Below are 15,862 nucleotides of genomic sequence, written 5' to 3'. Positions count from 1 at the left end.
TGTCTTCTGCAGTCCTGCAGAGCCTGGTATCCCTGCTGGACACAGGCATTTGCATTGTCCTCCTGGGCAAGAGTCTTTTATCGCCAGAAGGTCCCTGAACCCTGTCAATATGATTCTGATTTTCCATTCTGGCCTCCAGTGCTCTTTGGTGTCAACTGCAGCTGTTAGTGAGCAGCCTCTCTGCCCCATCCCTGAGGTCCCCAGTAAATCAGTGATGGGGACTGACCCTCACAAACAGCCTGACATGTGCCACTGCCTCTGCAGCCCCTCTGCTCTCAGCTGGAAAGTGTTTGGGGCAGTGTCACCAGTCCTGGGAACAGTGTCTGGGGCAGTGCCACCAGTCCTGCTCACACCTAGGTCTTTCTGCTTTTTTTGACAAAATTTATCTGTGGCAAGTTGGGGCTGGCTGCTCCTGTCTCCCCTCACTGCCTCTGGTGTTGTCCTCAGCTGCTGGGCTTGAAGAAGCAAACCTGGCCTTGGTGCACAGGGGACACATGTACAAATGGCTCCTTGTGCCCTGTGCGGGCTGTGCAGCCATGCTGTTTCCTGGCAGGGTGGGAGACCCTGGACTGGCATGAGGTTGAGCCTGACTGTGGGTCACCACATGTGACCTCACTGTGGTGGCCCTTCTTCTGCACCACTGGCACCTCTGTGGGCTCTGCCCCTGTGCCTGCAGCTCTGCTCCCAGCACGGCCATGGAGACGGTGCCACTGTCACAGCACACCTGGAGTGCACCAGTGCCAGGCGGCACAGGACACCATGGAGGCAGATCAGCTGTGCCATATCCCATGTGGCAGCAGCCCCAACAGCCTGCCCTGCCCCACACAGGGGCCTCCCTACTTTCTCGGGGGTTGTTTTTCTTCCTACCCCGTCCTCCCAGCATGCCAGTAGCCACAAGGGCAGGACATGCCGCCTATCTGATAGGAGCAGTCTCTCTTGGCACTGCGGCCGGCGGCAGAGGGACTGTGGCATTGTGGTTTCAGGCACAGGGAAGTGCTGGTGATGGGGTGGGGGGAGCCCCCAGACAGGCTTCCTGAGCAGCACAGCCACCACTTCCCAGATAAAGGTATCGCCCAGAGGAGCCGCAGCAGCTCCCAGGACACTGGGAAGGGCCGAGTGCAACACATGTGGCTCCAGCACACAGGTTGCAGGATGGAAACCTGCCTGTGCCAGGGCTGGCAGCGCTCACTGCTCCCTGCCATCCTGCTCAGCTTCTACAGCCCACCGTCAGCCCCTGAGCCAGTGACATCCCAAGGTAGGTGATTGGGGCTATTTTCTCCCCCAAAGGATGCGCCAGAGAGGAGCTAGAATGCCAGGTGTGGGCAACGAGCACCTCACAGCAGCCAAAATCTACAGGATTGGAAAGGGGGTCCTTATTCCAGGAGGGTGTGCAGGGGGTGTTCAGGGTGAGCAGTGGAGTGCCCTTCTCACCTGTGGGAAACCCTGAGATGCTTGGAGTAAAGGAACATCCACTGTCTCTGCAAGCAGAGCTTAGCTGCCCATAGGTTGTCCCTGGGTACAGCAGCCTGGTGCTCCCAGTGCTGCTCAGGTAGCAGAGGGGCTCCTCACTCATCAGCAGTTCTCAGATTTATGATATGATGAGGGTTTGAGCAAGACTCAACATCTGATGGCACAGCTCTGCATCACAGGCAATGCAGTGGCACTTCCAGGCTAACCCCAGTGCTCCTGCACCAGCCTTGCCGTGATCTTACTGTCCCACTGGACACCCTCAGCTGATAGCTGGCCCCAGTCTGGCTCACTGCACCTGCCAGAGCCACTCCCCAACTTTGTCTCATTTCAGGCTTCTCCATGCATTCTTTGCGCACTTCTTTAGCCCCTTTAGAACTTTCTGTAACACCATAAAAAGCCTTAACTGAATAAAACCCTGTTGATCTCCTGCTTGTCTCTCCAGCCCCACCCCAGGTCTCTGGCCAGGATAGACTTGGGAGCACATTCTGAGTCACCTCCATAGGGGCAATGGGATGAGGGACTCGTCCTCTCTCTGCCCACAGCTCCTGCAAAATCATTGTGCCTTGAGCCTTCCGCTGGCTTGGCAGCACTGCCTGAGCATGGCTGGTGTGGGCTGCAGAGCTGGGCAGCTGCCCTTCCTAAGAAATGGGCTGTGCTCAGCAATATGCTCTGATAGCCCACAAGACCAAGGTGGCCTCCCACTGATGCCATGGGTCCCTGTGCCACCAAGCTACTGGAACCTGGCCACTTCATTTCCTGGTGCTCAGAGCTGGGTGAGGTCTTGGAGCCAGCATGAGGCCTGGGGTGGAGTATTGAGGGGCAAAAAGAGAACAGGTAGGGAGGCTGTGGCAGAGATGGGACAGTGGGCATGGGGAAGAAGGCAACACAGGGTTGGGAAATGAGGAACAGGGCTGGGGGGATCAGGGGAAAAGAAGGGACAGGGTAAGCAGAAGGACACCAAGGTGGAGAGAACGTTTGGGAATGGTGACTTATTCTTTGCCCAGGGTGGGCTCAATTGCCAGTGCAATGGATGTATAGCAGAGAATAGATATACTCAGCAAATCCAGCATGCAGCTGGCTTGTGGGGTCCCAAAGCTGGGGGCAACCCCTGGGGAAGGCAGCAAATGCCAGCAGGAAGAGGTGGAGGAAGAGGGCTGGAGGAGGTTCTAGGGAAGAGGGAGTGGGGGAGAAGCAATGATAGGGGCAGCACAACCACCCCTCTGCATAACACGTCTGCATCTTGGGGCTGTCCCCTTTTCCACGACAACAGGAACAGGCTTTTATATGTCAGCAGAGCTTCAGATGGAGATCCTGCAGGTGTGATGCTCCGGTCTGTCCATGTAATGACAGGGAGCATGAGGGGAACAGAGAAACCCACACGCCCCCAAAGGTTGGGCAGGGGTTTGGGCATCCCCCCCTGCCCAGGACCACATGCCCCCACAGCAGCCCCCAGGCCCTTTCCCTTTCTCTGGGGTGCTGCTCCTCCTTATCTCACTTCCGCACACCTTCCGGCATGAGCAGGGCAGGGGTGTTTCCCTCTGATCGCTGGGCCCTGAGCTCCCCTCTGACCGCAGGGCTATTTCGGGATGTTTGTTTGTCCTCAAGGACCTTGCATACTCAGGAGGGGGGTGTGGTGGGGCCGGGGGGGAGCCCTGCACCAGCCAGGACCCCAGGGCAATCCAGCAGCCAGCATGGGTGCCGAGTCCCTCCACAGTGTGCCAAGCTGGTGGACAGCACGTGTGCCACGGCCATGCTCAGGCTGCCCCACATGCCAGCGGGCATGGGGCAGGTGGAAGCAGGTGAGATGGGGAAAGGTTTGTGCCCAGGGGCTCCTTCATGCCCAAACTCCTCCCAGACGCTGCACTGCTAGCAGGCGTGCCCGAGGACATCCTCTGTTTCTCCCGCTCCTTCGAGGACCTCACCTGCTTCTGGGACGAGGAGGAGACAACAACTGGGATGTGCCGCTTCTACTACTGGTACAACAGGTAGGAGATGATGGGTACACAGCCCAGCCTCCTCCTTGCTGCACAGAGAGCAGCAGGGTCACAGTGTAACAGCAGTCTGGGCCATGCCAGTGGCTCCAAGCTGCAAGGAGAGACGGGGAACCCACAGAAGTTACACAGCAGCCACTGCACACTCTGCAGCAGGGCTAGGGCCTTGGCTGTCCCTCAGTCCCATGGGGATGGTGCCCTGCAATGGATGGTGGCACAGGAAAGGAGCTGGTGATACCGAGGTCTCAGTGCTGTGCCCCACATTCCCTCTCCTCAAGTTTGGCCTGAAGCAGCAGGCGTGAGATGCTGCAAGACCCTGCTCTCCATTCCTCAGGGACGTGCCCACAGTGTGCATGGTCTCCACGTGGCACCATGGTGGTGGTGGGAAGCGACATGCTTGTGTCTTCCCCAGCCAGGACGTGCGGCTCTTCACCCAGCTCCACCTCCGTGTCCTGGATGCCACCACAAACCACACAAAGTACAGGCGGGAACTCAGTGTGGATGCAGTGGGTGAGTCCCTCTGACTGGGCAATGCCCTGTGACAACTGGACAGTCTCCACATCTGGATCCCCTGACCCTCTGCCCGCCATGGAGGCTGGCAACACACTGAGCCCTGCATGCTGGGCACAGAGGCAGCCTTGTGGGGGGACTTCCATGAGTCCCTCAGCATGACTAGGCATTGCCCAGACCGGGGCTGCTGCAGGAAGGCAAACACCCTGGCATGTTCTCTGCAGGTCTCATTGCTCCCCCAGTGAATATCACAGCCCGCTGGGCTGGGGCTGTGGGGCAGCTCTGCGTGTCGTGGCAGCCACCACTCGCTGACTTCCTGAACTTCTTCCTCTACGAGGTGCAGTGCTGCCCTGCCATCTCCCCAGGGATGCCCTGCAGCACCACATCGAATCCCACTGGGCAGCACCCTGGAGACCCCTCCATCCAGTCAACTGTCAGCACCCACACACCCAGGGCCAGGGCAGCCTCCCCAGGAGTGGGGCAGGTACACAGAGGGGTCAGGGGTGGGCAGGGGGCTTTGAGGCCTGCAGTTGCTCCTCAGCTTGGCTCCTCTCCTACAGAGGCTGGTCCAGGCCAACACCTGGGTGGTGCTCCAGGATCTGCAGCCAGGGGTGAGGTACCACATCCAGGTGCGCAGTAAGCCTGATGGTACCTCCATGGATGGCGTCTGGGGGCCCTGGTCACAGGCAGTGGCTGCAGAGACACCCCATTCCTCTGGTGAGCAGCCATACCCTCTGCAGGGGTGCTGGCAGGAAGAGCAGGGAGGCACCCACGCCCGGGGTGTGCAGGGGGTGGGTGTCCTATTGTAGGCGAGGTGCAACACCAAATTTTTGGAGGGCCAAGGGGAAGCCCCCTCCCTGCCCTGGCTCTCGCCTGCCCAGGAGACATCGGGCTGTGCTGCAGCACCCCTGACCTGCGGCACGTGCGCTGCGAGTGGAGCTGGGACCCTGCAGAGCCCCACAGCTTCCACCAGCTCTTCTACCGGCCACCTCCAAGCAGGCCTGGCACAAGGTAAGGGGCATGGCAGGCATATGGCACTCAGGCAGACACATCCCAGGGACGACTGGTCCTGCTGTGTCCCAGTAACCCACACTGGGCCCCTTGCCCATGCCCTGCTCTACCACCACCAATCTCATACCTCCTCACCACCTCTCCTGGTCACATTGCACCTCCAACTACAAGCAGCAGTAGCTTTCCTGGGACAGTGCAGGAGGAATGCTGCCTGTGGGTGTGCTTTGGTGAGACTGACTGGCTCCCCGCTCCTCCCACAGGGAAGATGCATGGGAACAGTGCAAGGAGGTGAGCAGGGAGGCACAGAGCACCCACACCTGCACCTTCCAGCCCAAGGCTGGCAGTGCTATCTCCGTCCTGGTAAATGTCACCCGGATGCACAAGTTGCCCACACTCAGCTACTTCAAGGAGCCCTTTTGGCTGCACCAGGCTGGTGAGTCCTAGTGCCACCACATCCCCTGCCTGGCTCACAGGGGACAGAGTGTCCCATGTCCCGTTTCACGGGAGCGACACATGCCTGTCCCCAACACCAACAGTGCTCACAGATGCCCCACAGCTTGTGGAGGCGACAGTGTCACAGGGCCGGCTGAGCCTGCAGTGGCTGCCACCCCTGGAGCTGCTGGCAGAGCAGCTGGACTACCAGGTCCGCTATGCCGTGGAGAACAGCCGTGACTGGAAGGTAAGGCCTGGCCAGGGTACCCCGAGCAGCCCTGCCCACCTCCACTGCTGACACATGGCAGGAGCGGGGTCAGGCGAACCGGGACCCGCCCCTTGGTGCCTTGGCCACCCCACAGCAGCCATGCCTCCAGCTTGGCTTTGCCCTGCAGGTCCTGCAGGTTCCACGAGCAGCTAGGAAAGAAGTCCTGGACCTGCGGCCAGGCACCCGCTACCATGCCCAGGTGCGGGCCCAGCCCAGTGGGCCACAGTACCAGGGCAGCTGGAGCGCCTGGTCCAAACCTGTTGTGGTTGATGCCATGGCTGATGTGGGTAAGGGATAGGGCAGGGCAGGAGGCTGCGGCCAAAGGAGCCACACGGCTGACCGCAGGACACGGAGTGCTGGAAAATGGGGTGGGGAGCACCGGGCAGAGAGGGTGACAGGGCGGCAAAGGGCTCAGAGGTGGTGAATCTGGGAAGGGCTACAGTTCCAGTGTTCGTCCTCCAATGCAGGCTGGCTCATCCCCAGCGTTACGGTGGTGCCGCTGCTCTTCTCAGCAGTGCTCCTGGGGCTGCGGTGCACCTTCCCCTCCCTCTGCAGGTAAAGGGTTGTGCCGGGGACAGGCGGGGTGGTCCAGCACCAAGTCTGGGCACCTTGCACGGGGCATCAGGGCACCCCAAGTCTGAGGGTGTCTTCGATGCCCTTTCCCCCATGCCCAGCAACGTGAAGCAGAAACTCTGGCCGCCCCTTCCTGACTTGCACCGTGCTCTGGGCAACTTCCTCCAGGAGAGCAGCAAGCACGGCCAGGTGAGGGGCTGGGACAGTGCGGCTCAGCTCCCTCCGGAGGCAGCTCGAAGAGCCGCCCCTATCGCGTCCACTCCGTGTCCCGCCAGGTCAGCGCCTTCGACAAGCAGCCTCCGGAAGAGGCCGTCGTGCCCTGCCTGCTGGAGGTGCTGCCCGGCCCGCGGCGCGAGGCGGGCCCGCCGCCGGAGCACGCTGTGGGCCGCCTGTCCAGCACCGACATCGCCAACCAGTCCTACCTGCTGATGAGCGGCTGGGAGCCGCGGAGAGCCACGACCGCCCCCACCCCGCCATAAACGCGAGCCCCCACTCAAGCACCCGCCTGGTCTCTGCTTCGCCGCCCCGCCCCCGGCCCGGATCGCCCCGCCCCTTGTCCCGCACAGCCCCGCCCCCGGCCCGGATCGCCCCGCCCCTTGTCCCGCACAGCCCCGCCTCCGGCTCGGATCGCTCCGCCCCTTGCCCCGCCCCGCCCCCGGATCGCTCCGCCCCTTGCCCCGCACCGCCCCGCCCCCGGCCCGGATCGCCCCGCCCCCGGCCCGGATCGCCCCGCCCCCGGCCCGGATCGCCCCGCCCCTTGCCCCGCCCCGCCCCGGCCCCGGCCCGGATCGCTCCGCCTATCAAAAGCGCCCCGCCTCCGCCCCGTGCCCTACCTGCAGGGGCCGAGCGCCCCGCCCCTCCCTGCGGCTTAGCCAATCGCGCTGCGTCGCGCGGCCGTCGCCTGGCAGCGCGCGGCCGTTGGGTTTGAAGCGGCCAACCGGGGCCCCGTCCGCGCGCCGTTTAAAATGCTGCGGCGCAGGCGGGACGGGAGAGCGGCTGCGGCTTGGCGGAGGTGAGAGTGCGGCCGGGCTGGGGCGGGCCGGGGCGGTCGGGGAGGCAGCTTTGAGGCGCAGTCTCGAGCGGGGAGGTTGTGGTGAAGCGGACGAGGGGAAGGGAGAATGTCCCTTAGCGGAGAGAGCCCCGAAGAGCGGCTGGAAGGGGTGTCGGCTGATAGAAAGGAGCCCCGACGAGCGGAGGAAAGGGGTATCGGCTGATGGAAAGTGCCCCGAGGAGCGGTTGGGGAGAGTGAGGGGTGTCCGGCGGTGGGGAGGGCCCGAGGAGCGGCCGGAGCGCTGGGAGGTTGCGGTGGAGGGGAGGCCGGCGGGGCCTTTCGGAGCAGGCTGCAGCCCGGCCGATGGGCCAGGCTAACGCCGCCCGTCCGCAGGACCATGGCGCAGTTCCTGTTCGAGGCGGACCTGTACGGGCTCCTGAAGCTGGACACGCCCATCCCGAACGCGTCGCCCGCGCGATGGCAGCGCAAGGCCAAGGAGAGCGGCCCCGGGCCCAGCCCCGCCGGCGTGTCGCCCATGAAGCCGGTCAATCGCTCCCACAGCTCCAGCAAGACGCCGTCCAAGACACCCGGTGAGCCCCGGCTACCAGCGGCAGAGGCTGAGTGCGGGAGCCTCGCCCAGGCTGCTTGTCTGGAGCCACGAGGCTCTGAGCTCCCTGCCACGCTGCCCCACCGGCTTGCTGGTCAGGCAGGAGGTGGGCTGAGAAATCACCCACCTCCTTCCCAGCATGAGGGGCAGAGCTCTGAGCACTGGGGCTGGCGAACTGCTGATCTCTCAGCTGAACCTTGCTGGCACAGCTGCATGTTGGGACAAGTGTGGGCGGGACTGTCAGCTGGCAGCTTTACATCCTGTACTGTGATACAAAGTGTTTTTGTATGCTCCCCTCAACTCTGGACACTGGAGTTGTTGCACTAGACCCAAGGAGTTGTCTCCTGACAATCCCTAACCAGGGCTTGGTGGTGGGGGAAAAATATGAATTAGTTGTGACTGGGTGGCATGAGATCTCAGATTCCTGCTTGTTTAGAATCTATCTGGTGGGTGTTATGTGGAAGAGTGCTGGGTTTGTTTTCTTAGAGTGAAAGCTCTAATACAGGCTGTTAATGAGCCATAAGACAGTATTTTCATATGTGAATGCAGGTAAATCTGGATCCAAAATTCAAAGCACCCCCACAAAGGCTGGGGGGGATCGCTACATTCCCAACCGCAGCGCTATGCAGATGGAGATGGCAAATTTCCTTCTAACCAAAGAGAATGACCCTGCTCAGGAATCTCCTGCCAGGAAGGTGAGCATATTGCTAAGTGACAATTACTTCAACAAACACTACCAAACACCTAATCCTTCCTGCCCCTTTACAGAGAAGTAAACTATCGTTTCTATCAAGTGAAAACACTGGACTGACAAGCCCCAGCCATCACTAGTTGTAACTCTGGGCTTCAGGAGCCTAGGACGAGATTGAAGCTGTAGAGACTGCCACTCACTCTAGCCTATGCTGCTTCTGGTAGCAAAATTTAGCTTTTGACTAATGAGGGTTTAAAATATAGCAGGCAACAAAAATACAAAGCTGTGAGCCTATGTGAAGTAAAACTGCTAGTGGTAGCTATTCTAGGACAATGTCTACACAGGGAATGCTTCTGGAATGTTTTACACTGTGTTCTGAAATCTGTTTATGAAGCATTTGGTCACTTGTGGCTGTGGCTTTTCCCACTGGCAATGACACTGAATTTGCCATTGTGTGAAAATGTGAGCAGGACAATGCGTGAATGTCTGAGGAAAAACTGCTTTGACCTGCCTGTCTGTGGCTGACCCTTGCACCACAGTTCAACACCTTCTGATTCTAAGAGAAGGGGACTTAGGTATCTGTTTTAACTGCAGTGTGGGAGTTGTTTTAAATGCATTGCACTGAGAGGGATTTGTCTGTGTAGGAGCAACAGAAGGCCTGGTCAGTGAATCTGAATGGTTTTGATGTAGAAGAGGCAAAGATCCTCCGCCTCAGTGGAAAACCACAGAACGCTCCAGAAGGTATGATACAGGGTCTGTGTGAGCTGAATCAGCAGAGGAGATCTGGTCAGGGGAACAGTAACACTGAGGTTCTGTGTGTGGTCACAGGATAAATCAACTGGTTTCTGAGAGCTATACACACTGGAGTCTCCTTTCTTAGGGTTTCTGAGGTTGAGGAAGGGCGTAATAGTTACAGTGAATTTATTTAGGACAGTTGCCATGACTGCCAGTTGCTCACCTGTACTGCAGGTTTCAAATCTCCATGAGGTCTCTAAGAGCATCAAACTCCCTGGTGTGCACTTTGTAGTTTAACTGTAACTAAGCATAATGGCTACAAAACCCCAAGTGTTTGTTAAATTTGTTTCCATGAATGAGGAAGTTGTAGCTCACCCGGGTTCAGCAGTTCATACTGCCAGTGATGTTAGCACTCTGAACTCTTGGGCAGAGATACATTCTGAGTGTATCTCTTAGGATTTTATTTTCACTCCAAGGGATTCCTGGGTGGGTGAGCAGCACTCAGCTGGGAGGAAACTAACTCAGGTTAACAAACCTGTTCCTTGGCACACAGGCTATCAGAATAACCTGAAAGTGCTCTACAGTCAGAAAATGACACCTGGATCCAGCAGGAAGAATAGTAGATACATTCCCTCAATGCCAGACCGGATCTTGGATGCACCGGAGATCCGCAATGACTACTGTAAGTAGGCTGCAGGGTTGGGTGCTGGGCATCCAGAACATTCTGCACTGGAGTGTTGTTCCTACGACAGTGTAACTGGGCAGTTTGTATTATTTTATGCACCCAGGCTAGCACAGACCACTTCTGGAGTGTCCCTGTGTAGCCTTACAAGAACAGTGATCTAGGGCACCGTGTAGATGACTTGGAGCAGGATATCTGACCCCAGCAGCTGGGCATAGTGACACCCAGAAGGCTGCCCCTTACTTGTGTGTATGTGCACACGTGTGCATTCACACACACCTGCTGCATCAGCACTGGTGAAGGGCAGGGCTCTCTAGGTAACCATGGTGTGACCTGCATTGCTCTTTCAAATTGTAGATCTGAATCTCATAGACTGGAGCTCCCAGGACTTCCTGGCAGTGGCTCTGGACAACTCTGTTTATCTGTGGCATCACACTACTGGGGAGATTATCCAGCTGCTGCAGATGGAGCATCCAGATGTCTACATTTCCTCTGTGTCATGGATTAAAGAAGGCAACTACCTTGCTGTTGGCACAAGTAGTGCTGAGGTCCAGGTAAATGCAGGAATAAAACTAGAAGTGTTTTCTAGGGATTGATGGAACAGTGGGGCCTGGGGACAAAAGCCTGTCTGGAAGAGGAAGGATGCCATGCACTTGATTTGTCTTCCCTGGTGTGGGGTGGAACTGCCCCAGTCAAGTGCAGTATGCAAGGCAGGGTTTGGTTTGAGGGGTTTCTGATAAGTAGTATTACCTTCTGTGCTATAATCATGAGATAAAAATTTTCTCTGTTCCCACACTGAGAAGGTTGAATGCCAGAGCCTATGCAATGCAGTGAGGCTTCTAGGGCACAGCAACAGGACTGGGTTTCCTCTGGAGAACTTTTTGCTTTGTCTCTCTAGCTGTGGGACATTCAGCAGCAGAAACGTCTCCGAAACATGACCAGCCATTGTGCCCGTGTGGGAACCCTCAGCTGGAACAGCTACATCCTCTCCAGGTAAAGCAATGGGTCAAGGCCAGTTTCCAGTTGTTGCAAATTCCTATCCCTCAATGTATGCCTGGCAGACAAGTGTCTGTCCTGGCTTGGGATTCTTACTCAGCCTTATCTGTTGGGATGGTGAGAAGGCCTCTCCTCTGTATTGCATTTTGTGCTGGAATTGTAAAGAGCTTGTGTGGGTGTTTCACTCACACCAACAGACCAGTGTTGCTGGTAAAACTGGTTGAAACCCAGTGGCAGGTACAGCAGTCTTGCAACAATAGAAATGGATTTGGGTGAAAATGTGTCAGCCTGACCCTGCAAGCCTTCTCTTCTCTCTGCAGTGGGGCACGGACTGGCCACATCCATCATCATGATGTCCGAGTGGCCCAGCATCATGTTGCCACCCTTGCTGGCCACACACAGGAGGTGTGCGGACTCAAATGGTCTCTAGATGGCCGCTACCTGGCTAGTGGTGGCAATGACAATCTGGTGAACGTCTGGCCATGCACCCAGGGTGGGGGTGGAGACTTTGCTCCTGTACAGACCTTCACTCAGCACCAGGGTGCTGTCAAGGTGAGCACAGGGCTGCCACGGACAGATGTCTGTGTGCAAGGCAGATGTGCAGCACTGGCTGGCTGCAGGTTGCCTCTTGCATGTCTTGAAACGAACTCTTCTCTCTCAGGCTGTGGCATGGTGCCCATGGCAGACGAATATTCTAGCCACTGGAGGTGGCACTAGTGACAGACATATCCGCATCTGGAATGTGTGTTCTGGCGCCTGCCTCAGTACTGTTGATGCCCATTCCCAGGTGAGACATGAACATCAGCTTGGAGATAAACACCTTCTGGCAGCACCCTACACAGCTGCTGGCTCCTCAGGCCCAGAGGCATGGGAGAGGAGGGGACCATGCTCACCTCCAACTGGTGAGCATCAGCACAAGCAGCTTGTCTTACCTGTGTTACTGCCTTTTCTCAGGTCTGTTCTATCCTGTGGTCAACAAATTACAAGGAGCTCATTTCAGGCCACGGCTTTGCACGGAATCAGCTGGTTATATGGAAGTATCCAACAATGACCAAGGTTGCAGAGCTGCAAGGTAGGTGGACAGGGCCTGGGCAAGGGGGAGGCTGTGAGAAGTTGAAGGCAGCTGCACTACCTAGTTTGAGTCCACAACATCACTGATACAGGCTGGTATCTAGGGGCATAGGCATGCTGCTAGGAGTAAGGCATGCCCATGGGCTGTGGAAGAAATACCATTGCTGCAAGTGTATGTTTGGGGTCTGAAATCATGCTGCCACAGTCAGTGGGGGGATGACAGCTCTGCAAGCTGGCAGGGCTCATGGAGAGCATATGGGAGTAAATGCTCAGCCCTGACTGCACACTCCTCCTCAGGTCATACTGCCAGAATCTTGAACCTGACCATGAGCCCTGATGGTACAACAGTGGCCTCAGCAGCTGCTGATGAAACACTGCGGCTTTGGCGCTGTTTTGAGATGGACCCCATAAAGAAGAAGGAGAAAGAGAAGGCAAACAGTGCCAAAAGCAGTATTATTCACCAGAGCATCCGCTGAGAGCACTGGGTTGTTGTGGGGAGGGGGATATTTGGTTTACACACTGTATAGTATTTTAAATGTTAATAAACTGCTTAACTTAACCTTATCTTAATGGAGTCCAATGGAAGAAAAGCCCATGGCACTCAGACCCAAGTTCTCCCTGAGGCTGGAGATCTGGGCAAGGGGTGGAGCCTTAGTTCTTTAGGGTCAGTTTAGAGGCACCCTGAGCCTAGGAGAAGGATGCTGTGCAAGTGCAAGAGCTGTACTTCTGTTTCTGTCCCAGCTAAGATAGATATGTCACTATCACCTGCCCCATCTAGATGCTGACTACAGGCACAGCAGCTTCACTAGAAGCTGAACTGAAAGAACAGCAGGTCTGTGGCCTCAGTTTCTGGTGTCCTGTCTTACAACCACAGGGGCCTTAAGGTGTCTCTGCAGGCACCCCTCAGTTTGTCTTGTTAGCTACAGGCAGCCATCACTGCCTGTTTATGGTGCTGGAGCAGAATAGCTATTGGAATAAAAAAGGAGGGGAGAAACATACAGCAACAGCTGTAATCACCCCAAAGGCCAGAAAGGGGCTGGCACTGGCATAAGACCTGATGCAAAACAAAAGGTTAGTTTACACTGCCACAGCCAGCCTGGATGGCATGCAAGACGTGCTCAGCCTTCAGTCATGTATTTTTCCAACAACTCTAATCTGTCTTCTCTTCCTGCTGCCAGGAAGCTCTGGTCCCTTGCTGAGGCTTCATGCAGAAGAGCAGGCACCAGGGCTCAGCTGACATTTGTTAGAGCTTGACTCTGCTGCACTTAAAAAAATGCTTTTTTTCCAGGCTCAATTGTGCTGGAGCAAGTTGCAGGAAACAGATTTGAGCCCTTACCTGAAAAACAGCCAGCTCAGCCATGCATGCTCATGGTGGAGCCACAGTGTCTGAGGTTGTGGGGCTCCACCAGACCCATCAAGCCTGTCCTTCAGCTACACCAGCATTGCCAGGGGCTGCTGGGGACACTGCACAGCTGATAAGCACCTTGGCCTGTGCAAAGCAGCTCCACCAAGCCTGTGCCTCTCATCAGCCCTCAGTGATTAGTTGAGGGTGGATTATTAACTGTTTTCACCTTCCCCTCAGCACAGTATACCACACTGTGCCTAGCACCAGCTCTGCCTCCTGAGCTTTACGCCAGCTGGAAGCTTCAAAGGTTCCAACTTGTGCTCTGCCAAGGCCAGTGAGGGTGTAACCACACCCACCACAGCACCCCCCATACATACACAGCTGATAGGAGAGGCACGGCCTCAAAATACAGCAGCTGAGCCCAGCACCTTCCTAGCAGCATTGCTGGTGTATCCCCATTTCACCACTTGGGAAAGATCACAGGAGGTCCAAGGAAGAAGCTCTCCCTTTTCAGACACTAATCCTAGGGCAGCAGCTGTCTCTAATGGGGAAGCAGGCAGGAACCCAGATGCAAGGCTGGCCTCTTCCCCAGAGCTGTGGTGCTGTTGTAGAAGCCCTGCCCCACACCCCTGCACTTTGGTACTGGGAGTTAGCACAGACTTGGCCTGCAGACCCACAGCTGGTCCAGGTCTGGTCTCTGACCTGGAAGGAAGGCTTTGTATGTCTGAAAGCTGCTGTAATTTCTTTGCTCCCATGTAAGAACAGCTCAGCTTTCTCTGACAGGCTCTTTCTCCTTAGCACATACCCCACCCCCAGATGCTGTACATGACACAGCCCTTGAAGGTCCTCTGAGCATTACTAGAGAGTAATGATATTGCAGGGTCTTTAGCCCCATACTGGTCCCTTACAGTGCTGGAGTGAGGAGGAGCAGAGGAAGGAAGTGGGCACTGGGCCAGCAGGCCCAGTAAACACAGCCCTATAAGGTGTGAATTCAGTTCACAGCATGAAGGCATATTAATTACCAAGTGCCATGGCCAGCCCATAGAAGCGCACAGCCAACAGGAACAATTGGAGGAAAAGAGAGCAGAGCACATGGAGGGAACAGCCCATTCTAAAATACCAAGCATAAGTAGTTTAAAGCATTGTTACTATTTTGGGAAAAAGCAAAGACAGTCCTGTCTTTACTAAGAGCCAGCTGGAGAAGGAGGCTTCACAGGAAAAGGTCCATGGCAGCTAGACCATCACCTACAGCTCCTGAAGTATACTGAACTAACATTACAGACCACTTCAGCATGGACCAGAACAAATTCTCATCCTAGTCTTTACTCCCAGAGAAGCATCAACAACTGGGAGAATACTGCACAGTGCAGCAGCCAGACCCCACTTTATGACTTCTTGCATACAAGGACAGTGAGCACTGTAGGAGAGGGTGATGTCTGTGTGTAATTTACGCATATTAGTCACATCAGGTCACTTGAAGATGCTTTCTGGCATTTCAGAGCCACAGCCTTGAGGTGTACAGCAGCCCAGGTCAAATCAGCAGAGCTCTCTCCCCTACCAAGCTCTGCTGGACATCCACCAAAGCCCTCCCTGTCGGGTGGGGGGTTTCCTCACCCGAGATTTAGGTGGTTTAAAGTCCTTGGCCCTCTAAAAGCCCCGAGTTGCATCCGTGTAAAAAAGCAGAGTCTTCAAGGTCTGTTTTCAGGTTTCTCGTGTTGTTTATTATTCGATATCTCAGAATTTTCTCTGCTCCCAGCCGAGGTCCGCACAGCAGCTGGGACACAAGGTGACTGCCCGCCTCAGGGGATGGCCCCTAACGTTTATACAGATAACTACATATTGGTTATTTACTATTTTGTGCCAATGCCCAGTGCCCACACTAAAAGTGACATTTCTACTTTGCTCCAATCCACTCTAACTACTTTGTGCCATCACCACCCCTAAAGATGGAGGACGAAGAAGAAGGAGAAGTACATGAGGTACCACCCAAATTCCACCATCTTGTCCCCATTTACTTCTATTCTATAAATTCTAAAAGTACTGAATTCTATATAGTCTACTGTGCTAAACTACTATTTTCACATCCCGGTGGTTTGTAATTCCTTTTGCAATGTTGGAAGCTTTTCCCATGGATTAAAATCAAACCCGGTGTTTTCCTGGGCTCTGTGCCAAGGTCTTCCAGCCCCCTGGACCGGCTCCACATCCCCCTGTCCAGGACTCAAATTCCTTTCCTCGGGTCCCAGGCCATCCAAGGGGATGTCCTGGACTCCAACACTCCCACCTCACAACCAAGCCTACAATGAAACTCAGCACCTGGAGCCTGCTGCTCTAACATATTCCTCCCAGCCACAAGCTGCCCAGCTGGCTCCTCGCTCTTCTTCCCAGGCCTGACTCAGCACCCAGGTGGCCTCTGGTCAAGAGGTCCCAGTCATGGGGTGGTGGGGAAGGCAGCCCTGCACCCCAACAGCACTGAAGGGATACCAGAATGA

The 15,862-nt window shown here is 56.2% G+C and overlaps 2 protein-coding genes across 9 annotated transcripts; both read left to right on the top strand.

The window, feature by feature from the left end:
* The first annotated feature begins 770 nt into the window (after positions 1-770).
* On the top strand, positions 771-6,752 carry MPL (MPL proto-oncogene, thrombopoietin receptor). 8 transcript variants are annotated; one of them, XR_010744230.1, is made up of 12 exons: positions 772-1,255; positions 3,326-3,455; positions 3,796-3,971; positions 4,196-4,455; positions 4,532-4,688; positions 4,853-4,982; positions 5,243-5,415; positions 5,519-5,661; positions 5,810-5,881; positions 6,150-6,237; positions 6,357-6,444; positions 6,531-6,593. XR_010744230.1 is itself a non-coding variant. In XM_066325059.1 (12 exons), the coding sequence occupies exons 1-12, from the start codon at positions 1,003-1,005 to the stop codon at positions 6,732-6,734; spliced, it is 1,884 nt and encodes a 627-aa protein (XP_066181156.1). In that variant the 5' UTR covers positions 772-1,002; the 3' UTR covers positions 6,735-6,752. The 8 variants fall into 8 exon arrangements, 7 of the variants coding, with proteins under 7 accessions (XP_066181160.1, XP_066181156.1, XP_066181155.1 ...); XM_066325059.1 differs by having other exon boundaries at positions 3,874-3,971; positions 5,810-5,969; positions 6,531-6,752; XM_066325058.1 differs by having other exon boundaries at positions 5,528-5,661; positions 5,810-5,969; positions 6,531-6,752.
* A 253-nt stretch (positions 6,753-7,005) lies between these two features.
* On the top strand, positions 7,006-12,592 carry CDC20 (cell division cycle 20). Its single transcript, XM_066325056.1, has 11 exons — positions 7,006-7,267; positions 7,640-7,836; positions 8,403-8,548; positions 9,189-9,285; positions 9,833-9,961; positions 10,319-10,515; positions 10,860-10,954; positions 11,278-11,509; positions 11,619-11,744; positions 11,912-12,029; positions 12,326-12,592. The coding sequence occupies exons 1-11, from the start codon at positions 7,221-7,223 to the stop codon at positions 12,502-12,504; spliced, it is 1,563 nt and encodes a 520-aa protein (XP_066181153.1). The 5' UTR covers positions 7,006-7,220; the 3' UTR covers positions 12,505-12,592.
* The last annotated feature ends 3,270 nt before the right edge of the window (positions 12,593-15,862 follow it).

This window comes from Sylvia atricapilla, chromosome 9, assembly GCF_009819655.1.
Source record: "Sylvia atricapilla isolate bSylAtr1 chromosome 9, bSylAtr1.pri, whole genome shotgun sequence".
NCBI lineage: Eukaryota > Metazoa > Chordata > Aves > Passeriformes > Sylviidae > Sylvia > Sylvia atricapilla.
This window is presented reverse-complemented; position numbering and strand designations above follow the sequence as displayed.